This window comes from Lytechinus pictus, chromosome 9 (genome assembly GCF_037042905.1).
Source record: "Lytechinus pictus isolate F3 Inbred chromosome 9, Lp3.0, whole genome shotgun sequence".
Classification (NCBI taxonomy): Eukaryota; Metazoa; Echinodermata; class Echinoidea; order Temnopleuroida; family Toxopneustidae; genus Lytechinus; species Lytechinus pictus.
In genome coordinates, this window is record NC_087253.1 from 18,754,148 (window position 1) to 18,778,076 (window position 23,929).

General features: G+C 36.1%; 5 protein-coding genes across 5 annotated transcripts in view; 1 reads left to right on the top strand and 4 right to left on the bottom strand.

Annotated features, from left to right (window-relative positions):
• The window catches only part of LOC129267613 (uncharacterized), a 53,185-nt gene extending 46,607 nt beyond the window's left edge, over positions 1-6,578 (bottom strand). The window contains exons 1-3 of the mRNA XM_064104860.1: positions 5,851-6,578; positions 4,760-4,899; positions 163-345 (exon numbers count right to left, since the gene is read on the bottom strand). Of these exons, the coding sequence (XP_063960930.1) occupies positions 163-345; positions 4,760-4,899; positions 5,851-6,544 (1,017 nt within the window). The 5' untranslated portion in view covers positions 6,545-6,578. The remainder of the gene's footprint in view (positions 1-162; positions 346-4,759; positions 4,900-5,850) is intronic.
• LOC135155425 (mucin-2-like) lies at positions 6,560-11,333 on the bottom strand (the record flags this gene model as incomplete). The annotated part of the gene is made up of 1 exon (XM_064104374.1): positions 6,560-11,333. A coding segment is annotated over exon 1 (4,770 nt), but the record flags the coding sequence as incomplete, so codon positions are not given.
• Positions 11,334-11,452: 119 nt separating this feature from the next.
• On the bottom strand, positions 11,453-13,726 carry LOC135155426 (mucin-2-like; the record flags this gene model as incomplete). Its single annotated transcript, XM_064104375.1, has 1 exon — positions 11,453-13,726. A coding segment is annotated over exon 1 (2,274 nt), but the record flags the coding sequence as incomplete, so codon positions are not given.
• Positions 13,727-17,231: 3,505 nt separating this feature from the next.
• On the bottom strand, positions 17,232-18,934 carry LOC135155427 (mucin-2-like). Its single transcript, XM_064104376.1, has 2 exons — positions 17,475-18,934; positions 17,232-17,310 (listed from the first exon to the last, which is right to left on the bottom strand). The coding sequence occupies exons 1-2, from the start codon at positions 18,932-18,934 to the stop codon at positions 17,232-17,234; spliced, it is 1,539 nt and encodes a 512-aa protein (XP_063960446.1).
• Positions 18,935-19,106: 172 nt separating this feature from the next.
• LOC135155428 (uncharacterized) lies at positions 19,107-20,567 on the top strand. The gene has a single exon (XM_064104377.1). The coding sequence runs from the start codon at positions 19,107-19,109 to the stop codon at positions 20,565-20,567; it is 1,461 nt and encodes a 486-aa protein (XP_063960447.1).
• Positions 20,568-23,929: the final 3,362 nt, after the last annotated feature.

A 23,929-nucleotide genomic window follows, 5' to 3' on the forward strand; every position in this document is an offset into this window, starting at 1 on the left:
CGTTTAAACGCAAGTCAAAAAAATCAATCGCAAGTCCAAAATGCGCGCTGTTGATTGGTAGAAAATAAAGTTACGCATGATTTTTAGAGTTGCGATTGATTGCAACTCTTTGTGCAACGGGCCCCTGATATACAATCGGAAATTCTATGATTCAACTTGTACCTGGTGATAAATACTTGGACTTCCCAGCGATGTGTCCACAGTGGCACCGAACACCGCTACAGCAGGGTCGATTTGGGAAGAAAACCGATCGAGTTCTGTGAAGCGAGATGGGTTGGTGTATTTCGCCAGGGCAAGGCTTGTAGGAGGCCTCTTGGAAAAGTGAATCATCCCCGTTGTAGTAACCTGGATAAGGAATACAAATGATTAATGTACCATAGGACTATCATTATACTGCCATATTTCCAGAACTGAACCACATATGGGCGATTCCATACGTGTCGTACGAGACATTTTGTCAACAATTTCTTGTCTCTCGGCTGATTGCTTGAGCAATGAAAAATTATTTTTGGTCAATAATAAAGTTATATTGGGCAGTCATGTGAAAACTGATTACCAACAAAAAATATTTTATTAGGGCTAAATTAAGGGCGAAAATGTTGTGTGTCGTACGGGACTCAGAAATGTCCCGTACGACACGCAACATTTTCACCTCTAATTCACCCATGGACAGCATATTTTTGTTGGTTGTCATTTTTTTCATATGTTTACCCAGTAGTACTCTATTATTATTGTTGGTTGTCATTTTTTCATATGTCTACCCAGTAGTACTCTATTATTACCGCAAAACAAATTGAAGTTCTTCGTTTGTTTGGAAAATAGGTTGAAAAATGTTGCGAAAATAGCTGATTTTTCTAGCATGGAATCGCCCATATGGCAGTCGTTCTTTCAGGGAGCAATACAAAACTGAATTCCATGTCCTCTTCTTGTAACCTCACAGTTATTTTCCTTTCGTAGTCCGATGAAGATAGTGGCTAAATCTCCCCCGAGATTTAGATTGAATATTGTAAATAAACAGTAAATAAACTGTAGATAGTAAGAGAAAGGATGTATGCTTCACTCGTTCCACATTTAGAAGTTTGCAAGAATCTTCAATTTTGAAGGAGGCAGACATACATGACATAACCAGATAAAGAGGAGGAAGAGGAGGGGTTAACGAAGATAAGGGAAATTGAAGAAGAGGTAGAAGAAAAAGGAGGAGAAACAGAAGAAGAAGAAGAAGAAAAAGAAAAATTGGGAGGAGGAAAAGGAGGAGGAGGAGGAGAAGAAGAAGAAGAAGTATAAGAAGAAGAAAAAGAAAGAACAAGAGGAAGGAGGACAAAACAAGAATTAGCCTTTGATCTTTGTTTATTGACATAGGCAAAACGAGACGGGTGCCAGGATAGGCATGGCAAGCATGTCTAGCAATGATCGATGTTTAAAGGTCAAGTCCACCCCAGAAAAATGTTGATTTGAATAAATAGAGAAAAATCTAAACAATCATTATGCTGAAAATTTCATCAAAATCGGATATAAAATAAGAAAGTTATCACATTTTAAATTTTCGCTTATTTTGTACAAAACAGTGATATGCACAACTCAGTGACATGCAAATGAGACAGTCGATGATGTCCACCACTCACTATTTCTTTTGTTTTTTATTGTTTGAATTATACAATATTTCATTTTTTACAGATTTGACAATAAGGACCAACTTGATTGAAACATATAGTATTAAACAATGTTAATTACATATGTTCAGGGAGGAATTAAAGGAGAATGAAACTCTTGGAGCAAATAAGCTTTTGTGAAAGTAGAAAAATCAAAGAATAAGATCAACAAAAGTTGGAGTAAAATAGGACTAGCAATAGAAGAGTTATGAGCATTTGAATGTCGAGATCACTAATGCTATGGAGATCCTCCTATTGGCAATGCGACCAAGACCTATGATGTCACAGATGAACAACTCTCCCCTTTTGGACACTGAAAATATACCCCAAAACATCTCTTTTTGCTCATTCTAATCATATGACAAACGATTCATCAATGATATAATGTTGTGAAACCTCTGTACTTGTCCTCTCATAAAGAGAACACCTCACCTTGTGATAGACTCTATAAAAGTGAGAATATAAGCGAAATAAGTACTAAAGTAATGAGGGAGTTGTACGTGTGTGACATCACAGATCTTGGTCGCATTGCCAATTGGAGGATCTACATGGCATTAGTGATCTCAATATTCAAATGCTCATAAATTTCTTATTATTCATTCAATCTTCCTCAAACTTTCAACAATATGTTTCTTTGATTTTTCTCTTTGATATGGATTCAGCTGGTTTCAAGGGTTTCATTCTCCTTTAATCGTTTAACACGACAACAGGGAGAAAATTTGAATATTTCATATAATAAAATACAAACGAAATAGTGAGTGAGTGATGTCATCAGTCTCCTCATTTGCATACCTACAAGGATGTGAATATAACTGTTTTGTGAAATTTATCGAAACTTTAAAATGTCATAACTTTCTTATTATACATCCGATTTTGATGAAATTTTCAGTGTTACGCATGTTGGATTTTTCTCTTTTTATTTTAATCAACTTTTTGTTGGGGTGAACTTGTCCTTTAAGTACTAGTTTTCTGCTTATAGCACTTGGGCTGCGTTTATGCGACCTCAAGTCAGAATCATGATTCGAATCATGATTTTAATCATGATTCAAAACACAAACATGAATCACAATACCACAGAGTCAGCGTTCAGACGACCTTCATTTTAAAGCTGTTTTTCCTCGGATTCGGACCGATCCAGTGCGCATCACAGTGCGCAGTTTGACAGAGGAAGTTAGGTCAACTTTTTTCGCACGTGTTTTGGCTCCCGAAAAATCAATCCTGTACCTTCCGAATCCAGTCTATTATACCACAATTTGTTTACCTATTATTCTTCTTGTCGGTTTATCGAAAATTGTGTTCGGATGTAAATTTTAGCGTAGATCCAATTTCATATTGACACTTGTTAACTCAACAACAATTGATATCATTGTCTGTTCAGTTAGTTCATTTACTAGTTCACTTGAAGTTGAAGACATGACAAAAAAAAGATGAAAAGAAGTGGACGATGCGATGCCCAACACGAAAAGCATGCATATCATATTATGTATAAATGCACTGAGCATATAGCGCGTCTTGAGCTTGGCAAGAGTCAAACCTAAAGTAGCCCGACACAATGACGTCATAGAATCATGATTGTAATCACGATATCGTTTATTCGAACATTTTCGTACGTGATTCTGCAGAAACGTCTTTCCAAACGCCCCTTTTTTCGTGTTTCATGTTTGTGATTCTAATCATGATTATATTCAATTTCGACTAAACGCAATCGTGATTCTGCAGAATCATGATTTGAATCATGATTCAGATCATGATTCTAGGGTTAAAAAGTGGCGGATAAACGCACCCTTGAAGACTCACCAGAAAAATGGCAGCAAATGAATTCCCGAAAAATACATTAAATGAAAGGTGCCAGTTTTGCCTGTGATATGTGCTAACTAAATGCATGGCCTAAGCAATTTTTTAAATATTTATTAGGGGGCAGGTAAATGAGTTCTCAAAACATTATATTAACAATCATTATAAAGAACAACATCTCCCTCCATAACAGTAATGTTCGTGAAATTCAATCGGTAATAATTTCTTATTGGATAGTGCGTCCTACAAGAAGGAAATCGATTTTCAGAGATAAATCTCACATTTATTAAATATATTTTAACAAAAAAAAATACTATAAATTTGATGCTAATGTTAAGAGTGGAATCTCGTCATTAAGTTGACACCAACAGCGTAGCTAATCGTTCACGCACAGCAGATTGCAATGCAAACTACAGTGAATATTGAAGCATATCTGAAACGATTTGCGTAGGAACTACATGTGAATCTGAATCCACTCTCCTTTTGGGGATCAGTGGGAGAAACTTAACAAAGAATACGAAATAAATGCTAATGAGCCAACCGTCGAATAAGCACGGTCGTCGTTTCACGCACCACTCTTGTCCAATCATTCTGCGAAACCTGATTTTGACATTAAAAATTCAAACTCGTCTCGTTCATTAATGCGTGAGATGATCCTCCCATATTAGGTATCAAAACATCAAGAGTTATAACTGAATTTTGTAATGATCTACATGAGATATTATAATTAATTTGCCTTTATATAAAAAAAATACATGAGATTATCGGCCTGCTTATTCTGGAACGAACTGTATATTAAATTTTACCCAAGTGCTTGTTTATTTACTTCATTCTTTGATTTGATTGGTTCTAATGGTTTCGTTTTCATATAAAGGTTTTGCGATTTGCTCCAATCACGCCATCAAAACCGACCAAAAACGATTAATGGTATATCGTTAGTAGTGACGTAATAAACATAGAGAGCGTCAACATTTTGCCAGAGCCATTAATTAAAGGAGGTGCCGTGGCCGAGTGGTCTAAGGTGCTTGATAGGAGGTCCGAGGATCGGGGGTTCGATCCCCGACACGGCACTTGTGCCCTTGAGCAAGGCATTTTATCCACATTGCTATTTTACCGTACATCAAATAAAGGAAAACGCTTTATGCATTATGAATACCAATGTGTGGACTTGTTAAAAAAATTAATAAAAATAATGGCTCCGTACTTTGCAAAGTGTTAACGCCTTCTACGTTCCTTGTGTTAGACTTAGGTTAAAGGCTCTGGAAGTTTCAGAGTAGATACTTAGCTGCTGTGATATGATTAGATATTGAACTTACCGTTAAATAGTAGTATAATTCATTACTGCCAATGGGTAATCCTAATCTTATGTAGACGGTTCTGTAATCAAGCGAGTTAGGTTGAAATATCGTCTCTCTTGTCGCAATTCCATTTTCAAAATACAGAGGAATAAACGGTACTGAAAATATAAAAAGTTAAAAAAGTTATCTGACATGGTTAAATAATAATAATGATATACATGTATGTGATTTGTAATGAGCCAAATCCACTCGACAGAGTGCCCAAGGCGCAGTGAAAGAAAGAAAGAAAAAAGTACAAATATAATATTAATAGATTCAGGAACAAATAAATATCAAAGGACGTGTCCACCCCAGAAAAGTTGACATTAAAAGAGAAAAATGGTAATGCTGAAAATGTCATCAAAATCGGATTAAAAGTATTAAAAAAAGTTTTGAGTTTTGAAGTTGTATGCACAACTTGAAAGACCCGGCGTCATGCACTCACTATTAATTTTGTATTTTCTTACATGAAGCACATGTTTGCACATCTGATCCGCAGGAAATGAAATATTCTAGTAATCATATATCATAATACAAAATTAATAGTGAGCTGGGAACAAGTCACTGCGTTGAGCATATAGCTGTTTTATAAAGAAAATAGGCGAGACCTGTATATATTTTACGTCCGATTTTGACAACATTTTAAGCATTATGCTTGTTTGATTTTTTTCCATCATGGATGGATCTGACCTTTAACATTGTTAATTACAGCTCCACATAATAAAAGTAGACTTTATGATCAGACTATGAACACACTCTGTGGTGATGTGCTCAGCAAGTAAAATCTTTGAAAACAAATTTCATGTTATTAAAGTAAAATGTGACCAACCAACTGTAGCTTATCAACTAAAGTATAGATTTATCAATATACCGTATATTTTTCATCAAAACCTTTTTTTTCAATTAACATTTATCTTTTTTCTCGTATCCGTTTAAAGTAATTTTGACTATTAGCATAAAAAATTACAAAAATATTTATATGAGGTAACATTGCATACAAGTAAAGCTTATAAACAACAGAGGCTGTGGTTATTTTCTTTCACATTTATTTATCAACTTGACAATCATACCTGCTGTTGTTGTAACTGGTGTCGGTGTTGGTTCAATTACTGTTGTTGATATAGGTGTTGTCATCGGAGTAGTTGATGCCATGGTTGTCATACTAGGTGTCGACGATGGTTCCGTTGTTGCTGCTGTTGTTGTTGGTTCCACTACAGTTGTTGTTGAAGTAATAGGGGTTGTCATTGGATCTATTGATGATGTTGCTGTCGTCAGTAGGGTTGGACTGGATGAAGCCATTGATGTTGTCTCAGTAGTTGAAATAGCAGATGAATATGATGTTGATTCAATGGAATAGGTGGAAGTTTGTACTACTGACGTAGCTTCAGTGCTTGACATTAAAGAAGGTGTCGTTGATGTTGTTTCAATTGTTGAAGTGATAGATGGTGTCATTGATGATGTCCCTAAGGTAGAAGTAATAGATGGTGTGATTGATGTTGTTTCAATGTATGAAGTAATAGTTGGGGTCATTGATGATGACCCGAAGGATGAAGTGATAGATGGTACCATTGATGATGACCCTAAGGATGAAGTGATAGATGGTGTCATTGATGTTGTTTCAATGTATGAAGTGATATATGGTATCATTGATGATGACCCTACGGATGAAGTGGTAGATGGTGTCATTGATGATGACCCTAGAGATGAAGTGATAGATGGTATCATTGATGATGACCCTAAGGATGAAGTGATAGATGGTATCATTGATGATGACCCTAAGGATGAAGTGGTAGATGGTGTCATTGATGATGACCCTAAGGTTGAAGTAATATATGGTGTCATTGATGTTGTTTCAATGTATGAAGTGATCATTGAGGATGACACTTGAGATGAAATAACAGATTGTGTCATTGATGATGATCCCAAGGATGAGGTAATAGATGATGGGATCGATGTTGTTTCAATGTATGAAGTAAAAGATGGGGTCATTGATGATGACCCTAAGGATGAAGTGATAGATGGTATCATTGATGATGACCCTAAGGATGAAGTGATAGATGGTGTCATTGATGTTGTTTCAGTGTATGAAGTGATAGATGGTATCATTGATGATGACCCTAAGGATAAAGTGATAGATGGTGTCATTGATGATGACCCTAAGATTGAAGTAATAGATGGTGGGATTGATGTTGTTTCAATGTATGAAGTAAAAGATGGTGTGATTGATGATGACTCCAAGGATGAAGTGATAGACGGTGTCATTGATGATGGCCCTAAGGATGAAGTGATAGATGGTGTCATTGATGATGACCCCAAGGATGAAGTGATAGATGGTGTCATTGATGATGACCCTAAGGTTGAAGTGATAGATGGTGTCATTGATGATGACCCTAAGATTGAAGTAATAGATGGTGGGATTGATGTTGTTTCAATGTATGAAGTAAAAGATGGTGTGATTGATGATGACCCCAAGGATGAAGTGATAGATGATGTCATTGATGATGGCCCTAAGGATGAAATGATGGATGGTGCCATTGATGATGACCCCAAGGATGAAGTGATAGATGGTGTCATTGATGATGACCCTAAGGTTGAAGTACTAGATGGTGTCATTGATGATGACCCCAAGAATGAAGTGCTAGATGTTGTCATTGATGACGACCCCAATAATGAAGTGATAGATGGTGTCATTGATGATGACCCTAAGGTTGAAGTACTAGATGGTGTCATTGATGATGACCCTAAGGTTGAAGTAATAGATGGTGTGATTGATGCTGTTTCAATGTATGAAGTGATAGATGGTATCATTGATGATGACCCCAAGGATGAAGTGATAGATGGTGTCATTGATGATGAACCTAGAGATGAAGTGATAGATGGTATCATTGATGTTGTTTCAGTTATTGAACTTGTAGATGTCATTAAATTTGTTTCAGTCATTGAGGTTGTAGATGGTATTATTGATGTTGTCTCAGTAATTGAAGTAGTAGATGCTGTCATTGAAGTTGTCTCAGTAATTGACGAAGTAGATTGTGTCATTGAAGATGTTTCAGTCATTGAAGTTGCAGATGGTGTCATTGAAGTTGATTCAGTTATTGAACTTGTAGATGTCATTAAATTTGTTTCAGTCATTGAGGTTGTAGATGGTATTATTGATGTTGTCTCAGTAATTGAAGTAGTAGATGCTGTCATTGAAGTTGTCTCAGTAATTGACGAAGTAGATTGTGTCATTGAAGATGTTTCAGTAATTGAAGTTGAAGTTGAAATTGAAGTTGTTGAAGGTATTATAGACGATGTTGCACTAATTGAATTTGTAGAAGGTGTTATAGACGTTGTCTCAGTCATTGAAGTTGTAGATGGTGTGATTGATGTTGTATCAGTGATTGTTGTCATTGATGACGACCCCAAGAATGAAGTGATAGATGGTGTCATTGATGATGACCCTAAGGTTGACGTACTAGATGGTGTCATTGATGATGACCCTAGAGATGAGGAGATAGATGGTGTCATTGAAGATGACTCTAAGGATGAAGTGATCGATGGTGTCATTGATGATGACCCCAAGAATGAAGTGCTAGATGTTGTCATTGATGATGAACCTAGAGATGAAGTGATAGATGGTATCATTGATGTTGTTTCAGTTATTGAACTTGTAGATGTCATTAAATTTGTTTCAGTCATTGAGGTTGTAGATGGTATTATTGATGTTGTCTCAGTAATTGAAGTAGTAGATGCTGTCATTGAAGTTGTCTCAGTAATTGACGAAGTAGATTGTGTCATTGAAGATGTTTCAGTCATTGAAGTTGCAGATGGTGTCATTGAAGTTGATTCAGTTATTGAACTTGTAGATGTCATTAAATTTGTTTCAGTCATTGAGGTTGTAGATGGTATTATTGATGTTGTCTCAGTAATTGAAGTAGTAGATGCTGTCATTGAAGTTGTCTCAGTAATTGACGAAGTAGATTGTGTCATTGAAGATGTTTCAGTAATTGAAGTTGAAGTTGAAATTGAAGTTGTTGAAGGTATTATAGACGATGTTGCACTAATTGAATTTGTAGAAGGTGTTATAGACGTTGTCTCAGTCATTGAAGTTGTAGATGGTGTGATTGATGTTGTATCAGTGATTGTTGTCATTGATGACGACCCCAAGAATGAAGTGATAGATGGTGTCATTGATGATGACCCTAAGGTTGACGTACTAGATGGTGTCATTGATGATGACCCTAGAGATGAGGAGATAGATGGTGTCATTGAAGATGACTCTAAGGATGAAGTGATCGATGGTGTCATTGATGATGACCCGAAGAATGAAGTGCTAGATGTTGTCATTGATGACGACCCCAATAATGAAGTGATAGATGGTGTCATTGATGATGACCCTAAGGTTGAAGTACTAGATGGTGTCATTGATGATGACCCTAAGGTTGAAGTAATAGATGGTGTGATTGATGCTGTTTCAATGTATGAAGTGATAGATGGTATCATTGATGATGACCCCAAGGATGAAGTGATAGATGGTGTCATTGATGATGAACCTAGAGATGAAGTGATAGATGGTATCATTGATGTTGTTTCAGTTATTGAACTTGTAGATGTCATTAAATTTGTTTCAGTCATTGAGGTTGTAGATGGTATTATTGATGTTGTCTCAGTAATTGAAGTAGTAGATGCTGTCATTGAAGTTGTCTCAGTAATTGACGAAGTAGATTGTGTCATTGAAGATGTTTCAGTCATTGAAGTTGCAGATGGTGTCATTGAAGTTGATTCAGTTATTGAACTTGTAGATGTCATTAAATTTGTTTCAGTCATTGAGGTTGTAGATGGTATTATTGATGTTGTCTCAGTAATTGAAGTAGTAGATGCTGTCATTGAAGTTGTCTCAGTAATTGACGAAGTAGATTGTGTCATTGAAGATGTTTCAGTAATTGAAGTTGAAGTTGAAATTGAAGTTGTTGAAGGTATTATAGACGATGTTGCACTAATTGAATTTGTAGAAGGTGTTATAGACGTTGTCTCAGTCATTGAAGTTGTAGATGGTGTGATTGATGTTGTATCAGTGATTGTTGTCATTGATGACGACCCCAAGAATGAAGTGATAGATGGTGTCATTGATGATGACCCTAAGGTTGACGTACTAGATGGTGTCATTGATGATGACCCTAGAGATGAGGAGATAGATGGTGTCATTGAAGATGACTCTAATGATGAAGTGATCGATGGTGTCATTGATGATGACCCCAAGAATGAAGTGCTAGATGTTGTCATTGATGACGACCCCAATAATGAAGTGATAGATGGTGTCATTGATGATGACCCTAAGGTTGAAGTACTAGATGGTGTCATTGATGATGACCCTAAGGTTGAAGTAATAGATGGTGTGATTGATGCTGTTTCAATGTATGAAGTGATAGATGGTATCATTGATGATGACCCCAAGGATGAAGTGATAGATGGTGTCATTGATGATGAACCTAGAGATGAAGTGATAGATGGTATCATTGATGTTGTTTCAGTTATTGAACTTGTAGATGTCATTAAATTTGTTTCAGTCATTGAGGTTGTAGATGGTATTATTGATGTTGTCTCAGTAATTGAAGTAGTAGATGCTGTCATTGAAGTTGTCTCAGTAATTGACGAAGTAGATTGTGTCATTGAAGATGTTTCAGTCATTGAAGTTGCAGATGGTGTCATTGAAGTTGATTCAGTTATTGAACTTGTAGATGTCATTAAATTTGTTTCAGTCATTGAGGTTGTAGATGGTATTATTGATGTTGTCTCAGTAATTGAAGTAGTAGATGCTGTCATTGAAGTTGTCTCAGTAATTGACGAAGTAGATTGTGTCATTGAAGATGTTTCAGTAATTGAAGTTGAAGTTAAAATTGAAGTTGTTGAAGGTATTATAGACGATGTTGCACTAATTGAATTTGTAGAAGGTGTTATAGACGTTGTCTCAGTCATTGAAGTTGTAGATGGTGTGATTGATGTTGTATCAGTGATTGTTGTCATTGATGACGACCCCAAGAATGAAGTGATAGATGGTGTCATTGATGATGACCCTAAGGTTGACGTACTAGATGGTGTCATTGATGATGACCCTAGAGATGAGTAGATAGATGGTGTCATTGAAGATGACTCTAAGGATGAAGTGATCGATGGTGTCATTGATGATGACCCCAAGAATGAAGTGCTAGATGTTGTCATTGATGACGACCCCAATAATGAAGTGATAGATGGTGTCATTGATGATGACCCTAAGGTTGAAGTACTAGATGGTGTCATTGATGATGACCCTAAGGTTGAAGTAATAGATGGTGTGATTGATGCTGTTTCAATGTATGAAGTGATAGATGGTATCATTGATGATGACCCCAAGGATGAAGTGATAGATGGTGTCATTGATGATGAACCTAGAGATGAAGTGATAGATGGTATCATTGATGTTGTTTCAGTTATTGAACTTGTAGATGTCATTAAATTTGTTTCAGTCATTGAGGTTGTAGATGGTATTATTGATGTTGTCTCAGTAATTGAAGTAGTAGATGCTGTCATTGAAGTTGTCTCAGTAATTGACGAAGTAGATTGTGTCATTGAAGATGTTTCAGTCATTGAAGTTGCAGATGGTGTCATTGAAGTTGATTCAGTTATTGAACTTGTAGATGTCATTAAATTTGTTTCAGTCATTGAGGTTGTAGATGGTATTATTGATGTTGTCTCAGTAATTGAAGTAGTAGATGCTGTCATTGAAGTTGTCTCAGTAATTGACGAAGTAGATTGTGTCATTGAAGATGTTTCAGTAATTGAAGTTGAAGTTGAAATTGAAGTTGTTGAAGGTATTATAGACGATGTTGCACTAATTGAATTTGTAGAAGGTGTTATAGACGTTGTCTCAGTCATTGAAGTTGTAGATGGTGTGATTGATGTTGTATCAGTGATTGTTGTCATTGATGACGACCCCAAGAATGAAGTGATAGATGGTGTCATTGATGATGACCCTAGAGATGAGGAGATAGATGGTGTCATTGAAGATGACTCTAAGGATGAAGTGATCGATGGTGTCATTGATGATGACCCCAAGAATGAAGTGCTAGATGTTGTCATTGATGACGACCCCAATAATGAAGTGATAGATGGTGTCATTGATGATGACCCTAAGGTTGAAGTACTAGATGGTGTCATTGATGATGACCCTAAGGTTGAAGTAATAGATGGTGTGATTGATGCTGTTTCAATGTATGAAGTGATAGATGGTATCATTGATGATGACCCCAAGGATGAAGTGATAGATGGTGTCATTGATGATGAACCTAGAGATGAAGTGATAGATGGTATCATTGATGTTGTTTCAGTTATTGAACTTGTAGATGTCATTAAATTTGTTTCAGTCATTGAGGTTGTAGATGGTATTATTGATGTTGTCTCAGTAATTGAAGTAGTAGATGGTGTGATTGATGCTGTTTCAATGTATGAAGTGATAGATGGTATCATTGATGATGACCCCAAGGATGAAGTGATAGATTGTGTCATTGAAGATGTTTCAGTCATTGAAGTTGCAGATGGTGTCATTGAAGTTGATTCAGTTATTGAACTTGTAGATGTCATTAAATTTGTTTCAGTCATTGAGGTTGTAGATGGTATTATTGATGTTGTCTCAGTAATTGAAGTAGTAGATGCTGTCATTGAAGTTGTCTCAGTAATTGACGAAGTAGATTGTGTCATTGAAGATGTTTCAGTAATTGAAGTTGAAGTTGAAATTGAAGTTGTTGAAGGTATTATAGACGATGTTGCACTAATTGAATTTGTAGAAGGTGTTATAGACGTTGTCTCAGTCATTGAAGTTGTAGATGGTGTGATTGATGTTGTATCAGTGATTGTTGTCATTGATGACGACCCCAAGAATGAAGTGATAGATGATGTCATTGATGATGACCCTAAGGTTGACGTACTAGATGGTGTCATTGATGATGACCCTAGAGATGAGGAGATAGATGGTGTCATTGAAGATGACTCTAAGGATGAAGTGATCGATGGTGTCATTGATGATGACCCCAAGAATGAAGTGCTAGATGTTGTCATTGATGATGAACCTAGAGATGAAGTGATAGATGGTATCATTGATGTTGTTTCAGTTATTGAACTTGTAGATGTCATTAAATTTGTTTCAGTCATTGAGGTTGTAGATGGTATTATTGATGTTGTCTCAGTAATTGAAGTAGTAGATGGTGTGATTGATGCTGTTTCAATGTATGAAGTGATAGATGGTATCATTGATGATGACCCCAAGGATGAAGTGATAGATTGTGTCATTGAAGATGTTTCAGTCATTGAAGTTGCAGATGGTGTCATTGAAGTTGATTCAGTTATTGAACTTGTAGATGTCATTAAATTTGTTTCAGTCATTGAGGTTGTAGATGGTATTATTGATGTTGTCTCAGTAATTGAAGTAGTAGATGCTGTCATTGAAGTTGTCTCAGTAATTGACGAAGTAGATTGTGTCATTGAAGATGTTTCAGTAATTGAAGTTGAAGTTGAAATTGAAGTTGTTGAAGGTATTATAGACGATGTTGCACTAATTGAATTTGTAGAAGGTGTTATAGACGTTGTCTCAGTCATTGAAGTTGTAGATGGTGTGATTGATGTTGTATCAGTGATTGTTGTCATTGATGACGACCCCAAGAATGAAGTGATAGATGGTGTCATTGATGATGACCCTAAGGTTGACGTACTAGATGGTGTCATTGATGATGACCCTAGAGATGAGGAGATAGATGGTGTCATTGAAGATGACTCTAAGGATGAAGTGATCGATGGTGTCATTGATGATGACCCCAAGAATGAAGTGCTAGATGTTGTCATTGATGATGAACCTAGAGATGAAGTGATAGATGGTATCATTGATGTTGTTTCAGTTATTGAACTTGTAGATGTCATTAAATTTGTTTCAGTCATTGAGGTTGTAGATGGTATTATTGATGTTGTCTCAGTAATTGAAGTAGTAGATGCTGTCATTGAAGTTGTCTCAGTAATTGACGAAGTAGATTGTGTCATTGAAGATGTTTCAGTCATTGAAGTTGCAGATGGTGTCATTGAAGTTGATTCAGTTATTGAACTTGTAGATGTCATTAAATTTGTTTCAGTCATTGAGGTTGTAGATGGTATTATTGATGTTGTCTCAGTAATTGAAGTAGTAGATGCTGTCATTGAAGTTGTCTCAGTAATTGACGAAGTAGATTGTGTCATTGAAGATGTTTCAGTAATTGAAGTTGAAGTTGAAATTGAAGTTGTTGAAGGTATTATAGACGATGTTGCACTAATTGAATTTGTAGAAGGTGTTATAGACGTTGTCTCAGTCATTGAAGTTGTAGATGGTGTGATTGATGTTGTATCAGTGATTGTTGTCATTGATGACGACCCCAAAAATGAAGTGATAGATGGTGTCATTGATGATGACCCTAAGGTTGACGTACTAGATGGTGTCATTGATGATGACCCTAGAGATGAGGAGATAGATGGTGTCATTGAAGATGACTCTAAGGATGAAGTGATCGATGGTGTCATTGATGATGACCCGAAGAATGAAGTGCTAGATGTTGTCATTGATGACGACCCCAATAATGAAGTGATAGATGGTGTCATTGATGATGACCCTAAGGTTGAAGTACTAGATGGTGTCATTGATGATGACCCTAAGGTTGAAGTAATAGATGGTGTGATTGATGCTGTTTCAATGTATGAAGTGATAGATGGTATCATTGATGATGACCCCAAGGATGAAGTGATAGATGGTGTCATTGATGATGAACCTAGAGATGAAGTGATAGATGGTATCATTGATGTTGTTTCAGTTATTGAACTTGTAGATGTCATTAAATTTGTTTCAGTCATTGAGGTTGTAGATGGTATTATTGATGTTGTCTCAGTAATTGAAGTAGTAGATGCTGTCATTGAAGTTGTCTCAGTAATTGACGAAGTAGATTGTGTCATTGAAGATGTTTCAGTCATTGAAGTTGCAGATGGTGTCATTGAAGTTGATTCAGTTATTGAACTTGTAGATGTCATTAAATTTGTTTCAGTCATTGAGGTTGTAGATGGTATTATTGATGTTGTCTCAGTAATTGAAGTAGTAGATGCTGTCATTGAAGTTGTCTCAGTAATTGACGAAGTAGATTGTGTCATTGAAGATGTTTCAGTAATTGAAGTTGAAGTTGAAATTGAAGTTGTTGAAGGTATTATAGACGATGTTGCACTAATTGAATTTGTAGAAGGTGTTATAGACGTTGTCTCAGTCATTGAAGTTGTAGATGGTGTGATTGATGTTGTATCAGTGATTGTTGTCATTGATGACGACCCCAAGAATGAAGTGATAGATGGTGTCATTGATGATGACCCTAAGGTTGACGTACTAGATGGTGTCATTGATGATGACCCTAGAGATGAGTAGATAGATGGTGTCATTGAAGATGACTCTAAGGATGAAGTGATCGATGGTGTCATTGATGATGACCCTAAGGTTGACGTACTAGATGGTGTCATTGATGATGACCCTAGAGATGAGGAGATAGATGGTGTCATTGAAGATGACTCTAAGGATGAAGTGATCGATGGTGTCATTGATGATGACCCCAAGAATGAAGTGCTAGATGTTGTCATTGATGATGAACCTAGAGATGAAGTGATAGATGGTATCATTGATGTTGTTTCAGTTATTGAACTTGTAGATGTCATTAAATTTGTTTCAGTCATTGAGGTTGTAGATGGTATTATTGATGTTGTCTCAGTAATTGAAGTAGTAGATGCTGTCATTGAAGTTGTCTCAGTAATTGACGAAGTAGATTGTGTCATTGAAGATGTTTCAGTCATTGAAGTTGCAGATGGTGTCATTGAAGTTGATTCAGTTATTGAACTTGTAGATGTCATTAAATTTGTTTCAGTCATTGAGGTTGTAGATGGTATTATTGATGTTGTCTCAGTAATTGAAGTAGTAGATGCTGTCATTGAAGTTGTCTCAGTAATTGACGAAGTAGATTGTGTCATTGAAGATGTTTCAGTAATTGAAGTTGAAGTTGAAATTGAAGTTGTTGAAGGTATTATAGACGATGTTGCACTAATTGAATTTGTAGAAGGTGTTATAGACGTTGTCTCAGTCATTGAAGTTGTAGATGGTGTGATTGATGTTGTATCAGTGATTGTTGTCATTGATGACGACCCCAAAAATGAAGTGATAGATGGTGTCATTGATGATGACCCTAAGGTTGACGTACTAGATGGTGTCATTGATGATGACCCTAGAGATGAGGAGATAGATGGTGTCATTGAAGATGACTCTAAGGATGAAGTGATCGATGGTGTCATTGATGATGACCCGAAGAATGAAGTGCTAGATGTTGTCATTGATGACGACCCCAATAATGAAGTGATAGATGGTGTCATTGATGATGACCCTAAGGTTGAAGTACTAGATGGTGTCATTGATGATGACCCTAAGGTTGAAGTAATAGATGGTGTGATTGATGCTGTTTCAATGTATGAAGTGATAGATGGTATCATTGATGATGACCCCAAGGATGAAGTGATAGATGGTGTCATTGATGATGAACCTAGAGATGAAGTGATAGATGGTATCATTGATGTTGTTTCAGTTATTGAACTTGTAGATGTCATTAAATTTGTTTCAGTCATTGAGGTTGTAGATGGTATTATTGATGTTGTCTCAGTAATTGAAGTAGTAGATGCTGTCATTGAAGTTGTCTCAGTAATTGACGAAGTAGATTGTGTCATTGAAGATGTTTCAGTCATTGAAGTTGCAGATGGTGTCATTGAAGTTGATTCAGTTATTGAACTTGTAGATGTCATTAAATTTGTTTCAGTCATTGAGGTTGTAGATGGTATTATTGATGTTGTCTCAGTAATTGAAGTAGTAGATGCTGTCATTGAAGTTGTCTCAGTAATTGACGAAGTAGATTGTGTCATTGAAGATGTTTCAGTAATTGAAGTTGAAGTTGAAATTGAAGTTGTTGAAGGTATTATAGACGATGTTGCACTAATTGAATTTGTAGAAGGTGTTATAGACGTTGTCTCAGTCATTGAAGTTGTAGATGGTGTGATTGATGTTGTATCAGTGATTGTTGTCATTGATGACGACCCCAAGAATGAAGTGATAGATGGTGTCATTGATGATGACCCTAAGGTTGACGTACTAGATGGTGTCATTGATGATGACCCTAGAGATGAGTAGATAGATGGTGTCATTGAAGATGACTCTAAGGATGAAGTGATCGATGGTGTCATTGATGATGACCCCAAGAATGAAGTGCTAGATGTTGTCATTGATGACGACCCCAATAATGAAGTGATAGATGGTGTCATTGATGATGACCCTAAGGTTGAAGTACTAGATGGTGTCATTGATGATGACCCTAAGGTTGAAGTAATAGATGGTGTGATTGATGCTGTTTCAATGTATGAAGTGATAGATGGTATCATTGATGATGACCCCAAGGATGAAGTGATAGATGGTGTCATTGATGATGAACCTAGAGATGAAGTGATAGATGGTATCATTGATGTTGTTTCAGTTATTGAACTTGTAGATGTCATTAAATTTGTTTCAGTCATTGAGGTTGTAGATGGTATTATTGATGTTGTCTCAGTAATTGAAGTAGTAGATGCTGTCATTGAAGTTGTCTCAGTAATTGACGAAGTAGATTGTGTCATTGAAGATGTTTCAGTCATTGAAGTTGCAGATGGTGTCATTGAAGTTGATTCAGTTATTGAACTTGTAGATGTCATTAAATTTGTTTCAGTCATTGAGGTTGTAGATGGTATTATTGATGTTGTCTCAGTAATTGAAGTAGTAGATGCTGTCATTGAAGTTGTCTCAGTAATTGACGAAGTAGATTGTGTCATTGAAGATGTTTCAGTAATTGAAGTTGAAGTTGAAATTGAAGTTGTTGAAGGTATTATAGACGATGTTGCACTAATTGAATTTGTAGAAGGTGTTATAGACGTTGTCTCAGTCATTGAAGTTGTAGATGGTGTGATTGATGTTGTATCAGTGATTGTTGTCATTGATGACGACCCCAAGAATGAAGTGATAGATGGTGTCATTGATGATGACCCTAGAGATGAGGAGATAGATGGTGTCATTGAAGATGACTCTAAGGATGAAGTGATCGATGGTGTCATTGATGATGACCCCAAGAATGAAGTGCTAGATGTTGTCATTGATGACGACCCCAATAATGAAGTGATAGATGGTGTCATTGATGATGACCCTAAGGTTGAAGTACTAGATGGTGTCATTGATGATGACCCTAAGGTTGAAGTAATAGATGGTGTGATTGATGCTGTTTCAATGTATGAAGTGATAGATGGTATCATTGATGATGACCCCAAGGATGAAGTGATAGATGGTGTCATTGATGATGAACCTAGAGATGAAGTGATAGATGGTATCATTGATGTTGTTTCAGTTATTGAACTTGTAGATGTCATTAAATTTGTTTCAGTCATTGAGGTTGTAGATGGTATTATTGATGTTGTCTCAGTAATTGAAGTAGTAGATGCTGTCATTGAAGTTGTCTCAGTAATTGACGAAGTAGATTGTGTCATTGAAGATGTTTCAGTCATTGAAGTTGAAGATGGTGTCATTGAAGTTGATTCAGTTATTGAACTTGTAGATGTCATTAAATTTGTTTCAGTCATTGAGGTTGTAGATGGTATTATTGATGTTGTCTCAGTAATTGAAGTAGTAGATGCTGTCATTGAAGATGTTTCAGTAATTGAAGTTGAAGTTGAAATTGAAGTTGTTGAAGGTATTATAGACGATGTTGCACTAATTGAATTTGTAGAAGGTGTTATAGACGTTGTCTCAGTCATTGAAGTTGTAGATGGTGTGATTGATGTTGTATCAGTGATTGTTGTCATTGATGACGACCCCAAGAATGAAGTGATAGATGGTGTCATTGATGATGACCCTAAGGTTGACGTACTAGATGGTGTCATTGATGATGACCCTAGAGATGAGGAGATAGATGGTGTCATTGAAGATGACTCTAAGGATGAAGTGATCGATGGTGTCATTGATGATGACCCTAAGGATGAAGTGATAGATGGTGTCATTGATGATGACCCCAAGGATGAGGTGATAGATGGCATCATTGATGATGACCCTAGAGATGAGGAGATAGATGGTATCATTGATGATGAATATAAGGATGAAGTGATATATGGTGTCATTGATGATGACCCTAGAGATGAGGAGATAGATGGTGTCATTGATGATGACCCTAAGGTTGAAGTAATAGATGGTGGGATTGATGTTGTTTCAATGTATGAAGTAAAAGATGGTGTGATTGATGATGGCCCTAAGGATGAAATGATGGATGGTGCCATTGATGATGACCCCAAGGATAAAGTGATAGATGGTGTCATTGATGATGAACCTAGAGATGAAGTGATAGATGGTGTCATTGATGATGACCCTAAGATTGAAGTAATAGATGATGGGATTGATGTTGTTTCAATGTATGAAGTAAAAGATGGTGTGATTGATGATGACCCCAAGGATGAAGTGATAGATGGTGTCATTGATGATGGCCCTAAGGATGAAATGATGGATGGTGCCATTGATGATGACCCCAAGGATGAAGTGATAGATGGTGTCATTGATGATGACCCTAAGGTTGAAGTACTAGATGGTGTCATTGATGATGACCCCAAGAATGAAGTGCTAGATGTTGTCATTGATGACGACCCCAATAATGAAGTGATAGATGGTGTCATTGATGATGACCCTAAGGTTGAAGTACTAGATGGTGTCATTGATGATGACCCTAAGGTTGAAGTAATAGATGGTGTGATTGATGCTGTTTCAATGTATGAAGTGATAGATGGTATCATTGATGATGACCCCAAGGATGAAGTGATAGATGGTGTCATTGATGATGAACCTAGAGATGAAGTGATAGATGGTATCATTGATGTTGTTTCAGTTATTGAACTTGTAGATGTCATTAAATTTGTTTCAGTCATTGAGGTTGTAGATGGTATTATTGATGTTGTCTCAGTAATTGAAGTAGTAGATGCTGTCATTGAAGTTGTCTCAGTAATTGACGAAGTAGATTGTGTCATTGAAGATGTTTCAATCATTGAAGTTGCAGATGGTGTCATTGAAGTTGATTCAGTTATTGAACTTGTAGATGTCATTAAATTTGTTTCAGTCATTGAGGTTGTAGATGGTATTATTGATGTTGTCTCAGTAATTGAAGTAGTAGATGCTGTCATTGAAGTTGTCTCAGTAATTGACGAAGTAGATTGTGTCATTGAAGATGTTTCAGTAATTGAAGTTGAAGATAGTGTCATTGACGTTGTTGAAGGTATTATAGACGATGTTGCACTAATTGAATTTGTAGAAGGTGTTATAGACGTTGTCTCAGTCATTGAAGTTGTAGATGGTGTGATTGATGTTGTATCAGTGATTGAATTTGCAGACGATGTTATCGATGCTGATTCAGAGGAGGAGGAAACAAATGACATCATTGATGATGTCACTGTAGTCGAAGATGTAGATGTTGCTACTGAGGTGGCAGACGGTGTCATTGATGTCGTGGTTGCCGTAGCAGTTTGCGTTAAAGTATCGGTTGTCACCATGAAAGATGATATTGGCGTAGCAGTTGATGATATGCTAGTTGAGGTCGCTGAAGATGCTGCAGCTGTCGCTGTGGTAGATGACGTTGGCATTAGGGTTGTTGCCGTAGTTTCTATGTTGGAAATCCGAAAATTCAGGTAATCTCATTTTAACATCTATTTCGTATCTCGCATTTTATGGAATAGGTCTATCATTATTGTTTCATGTAAAATTTAATTTAGAAATACGTATACACATTGGCGCTCATAAATTGTCGATAGCAACTGGTTTTCAGTGCATGATAAAGGAAAAGAGCAAAAAATATGTATAGCGTTAGTTGCAGAGACCGAGAATCGCATTTTGCTCATTTTCTGAAAATATGAAAAGTATTTTTTTCTGTCAGGTTCATTCAACTATAAGAATATCGATATAACAAATTTGGATGACAGTAAGCCTTTATTTTGGAGTAAAGGTCAGATTTTATAGCGTCAGTTGGTAAAAACATGAAACATTAGACCATGACAAATATTGGGTTTCTCTTTAAGGACGTTCCACAGTTGTCGTGAAATCCATGTCATTTTTACCAATCTTTGCACATAGATACTTTAGCACCTGAATATTTTAAATATGCAAAAATTAACATGGGTCCATGTGCTTGATTTTTTGCTATACAGTGCGTATAAAAACGGGGCAGTTTTGCAAAGTCTATAAAAATTTGTTTCAAATTATGATATCTATATATTGATGTTAATAGATGCTCCAAAATCTTATCTTTGAAATACCATTTAAAAATATAAATTTTGTTCATGCTTGAGCGGACACGGGACGTTTTTGTTGGGGGTTCAAAAAGAGGCTTGCGCCAGAATGGCAGAAATGAGAAATTTGATGATCAGACTTCTTGCTAATCAGCAGAATTCCTCTTAACCATTTCATTATCTTTGCAATGACTTTCGAATTATGCTGTCAAATTTCATTTACAAATTTATTTACTTGAATTATTTGGTTTTTCATTAAAACTTCTTTAACCTTTGAATTTTCTTTCATATGTAAGAAAAGAAGACTTTTTGTCAACCCAAGCAAAAATATTTGCATTATTAATTGAGAGAACTTGTATTCATTCAAATCGTATTTTATTACGTGAAACAAGTTATGTTATGGTACCTTTAATGAATCTTATTTTCAAGGGGTTATTGATTCCTTGACCAAGTTTAATTATGTGCTTGACAGGACAAACAAGAAAGGATTCATGTCTTTCAATGGCAATGGTGTATTGAGTCAATTTTGAACGAGGTAGATATGGCAGATCGGATAAAATGTATTTAAAAAGTTGTGAGCGAGCGAAGCGAGCAAGCAAAAATTTCCACTTTTTTAATCAGAATATCAACATTTTGTGATACATTTTGACATAATATTCAGAAAATAAATCATATTTCACTTTCTATCTTTCCTTTTATTTCCTTTCCACTTTTTTTTTTTTTTGGGGGGGGGGGACACCCGAGCCCCTGCCCATCTGTATGCCACTGTTCAAAGGCACCATAACCTTTGTAGCACACAATGAATAGATTTGAAATGAAATACACGCTCTACCATACTTTGGTTGATTTTTTTTGCTTAAAGAAGGAATATTGAAAGCTAAAAGAGAACATATTAAAAAGAAACAACAGAACAATTCAAGCAAATAAACAGATTTGAAAATGAATTTTGACCGTATAAGTTGAAAATTATGGCAAAGATAATGAAAAGGATACGAGGAAGTCTGCTCATTAGCAAGAAGTCCAATCATCATATTTATCAGTTTATGCCATTTTAGCGCAAGCCTCCTTTTTAACCCTAGACAAAAACATTGCGTGTTCGCTCAAGCATGAACGAAACTATTTTTTTAATGGCATTTGATAGAAAAAAATCAGAACACCTATTAACACCTAAATATAGACATCATGATCTGAAACAATAATTTTATAGACTTTTCAAATCTGTCCCGTTTTTTTTTTGATACACACTGTAGAGCTTTAAGGTAGCCCAAATGGACGTTCTTGAAATTTGCGCATTCAAACGAATTTAATAATACATGAAGAATAATAATAATATAGAGTATTTATAAAGCGCCAAATCCACATTGATTATGTGCTCAAGGCGCTGAACAATAAAGAATCTATTTATATTGCTATTTGTTTTCTCTTTTAAGTCTGACAGCACTGTCACTTCTTAAAAATGGTGTGATACATAAAAAACAATAAAAAAAAAGTGATATTTCAATAACAAACTTGAGAAGTACAATGAATGCTGCACTTTTTTCAAAACCCATGTAATTTTCACCAAACTTTGTCAGATTGTATAAAAAGGTATACCTAAGAGGCAGTGGCGTACCTAGGATTTTCCACAGGGGGGGGGCAATATCGGCCGCCAAAAAAATTGACAAGCAAAACAAAAAAAAACAAAAAAAAAAAGGTCTTCAATCAAAAATAAAGGTTATTGTACCTGAAAAAAAATTGACAAGCAAAAAAAAAATAATAAAAAAAAATAAAACAAAAAATCTTCAAGCTCGTCAGGGGGGCAACAAAGGTCTTCAAGCTCGTCAGGGGGGGGGGGGCATAAAAGGTCTTTCAAGCTCATCAGGGGGGGGCAGTGATATGTATTTTGCATGGGTTTTGGCTCGTCAGGGGGGGCACTCTGCCCCCCCCCCCCGTATGTACGCTAGTGCTAAGAGGAGCAAACATAAAAAATAGGGGTTCATTTGCTCGTTTTCAAACTATCAGAACCTTTATTAGAACACCAAAATCGCTCCAAATGCTTTGCATCTATGTGAGGAAATATTCCAAACCACTCTACCATTTTATTCAAACTCGGGGTCATATTCGTAATACTTTGCAGCACTGCAGAGTAAAGTATTTTTAAATTGTAGAGGTATTTATCTGATCAACCTCAACTATGGAAAGCCAACTATGCCAACATGTAATCTGCAAGTTTGTTCAAAATATTTTCCAGATATAATGTATATTTATACATTCATTGCTTTCTTGAAAATTCAGTGTGCTTCTATAACAAAGGACATTTCATGTAGTAAAAATTATGTTATTGATGGATTTCCATATACCTGAGGTTGATTGGATCAATCGTAACTCTTTGTAAGACGGGGCCCAGGCCTGATTAATTTATGATGGTGGTCCCCAAGTCTGCGCGCCTAACAGTTTGAGTTAATATTTAACATGAATGACTTTTTTCTTTCACAACATCTTATATTCATAATGTTCCTTATATTATTATGAGTAAGTGTACCAAATATCTCATAAAAATTTGAAAGAAATATAGGATTTTCTTGGAAAAAGCCTCGGGCTGTCATTTTCAGATTGAAAAAAAAAATGGTACCCCATGTCTGCGCACCCATTCACTTTGCACACGATTCGGGAATTTTGATGAGAAAGGCTGCAGTTTGAGGCCGTCACATGAAATGCCCAAAATTCATTATTTTTCCACCATTTTGAGTCAGATTTTTCAATGAATATCTATGTATTGCATGTGTACAG

Excerpts from the sequence above, each read along its gene's own strand:
- LOC135155427 (XM_064104376.1), bottom strand. The coding sequence starts at position 18,934 with ATGCCATCTATCACCTCATCCTTGGGGTCATCATCAATGACACCATCT. Across the intron at positions 17,311-17,474 it reads TCAATGACACAATCTACTTC|GTTCATCATCAATGACACCA; the intron begins GTCAATTACTGA and ends CTTCATCTCTAG.
- LOC135155428 (XM_064104377.1), top strand. The coding sequence starts at position 19,107 with ATGTATGAAGTAAAAGATGGTGTGATTGATGATGGCCCTAAGGATGAA.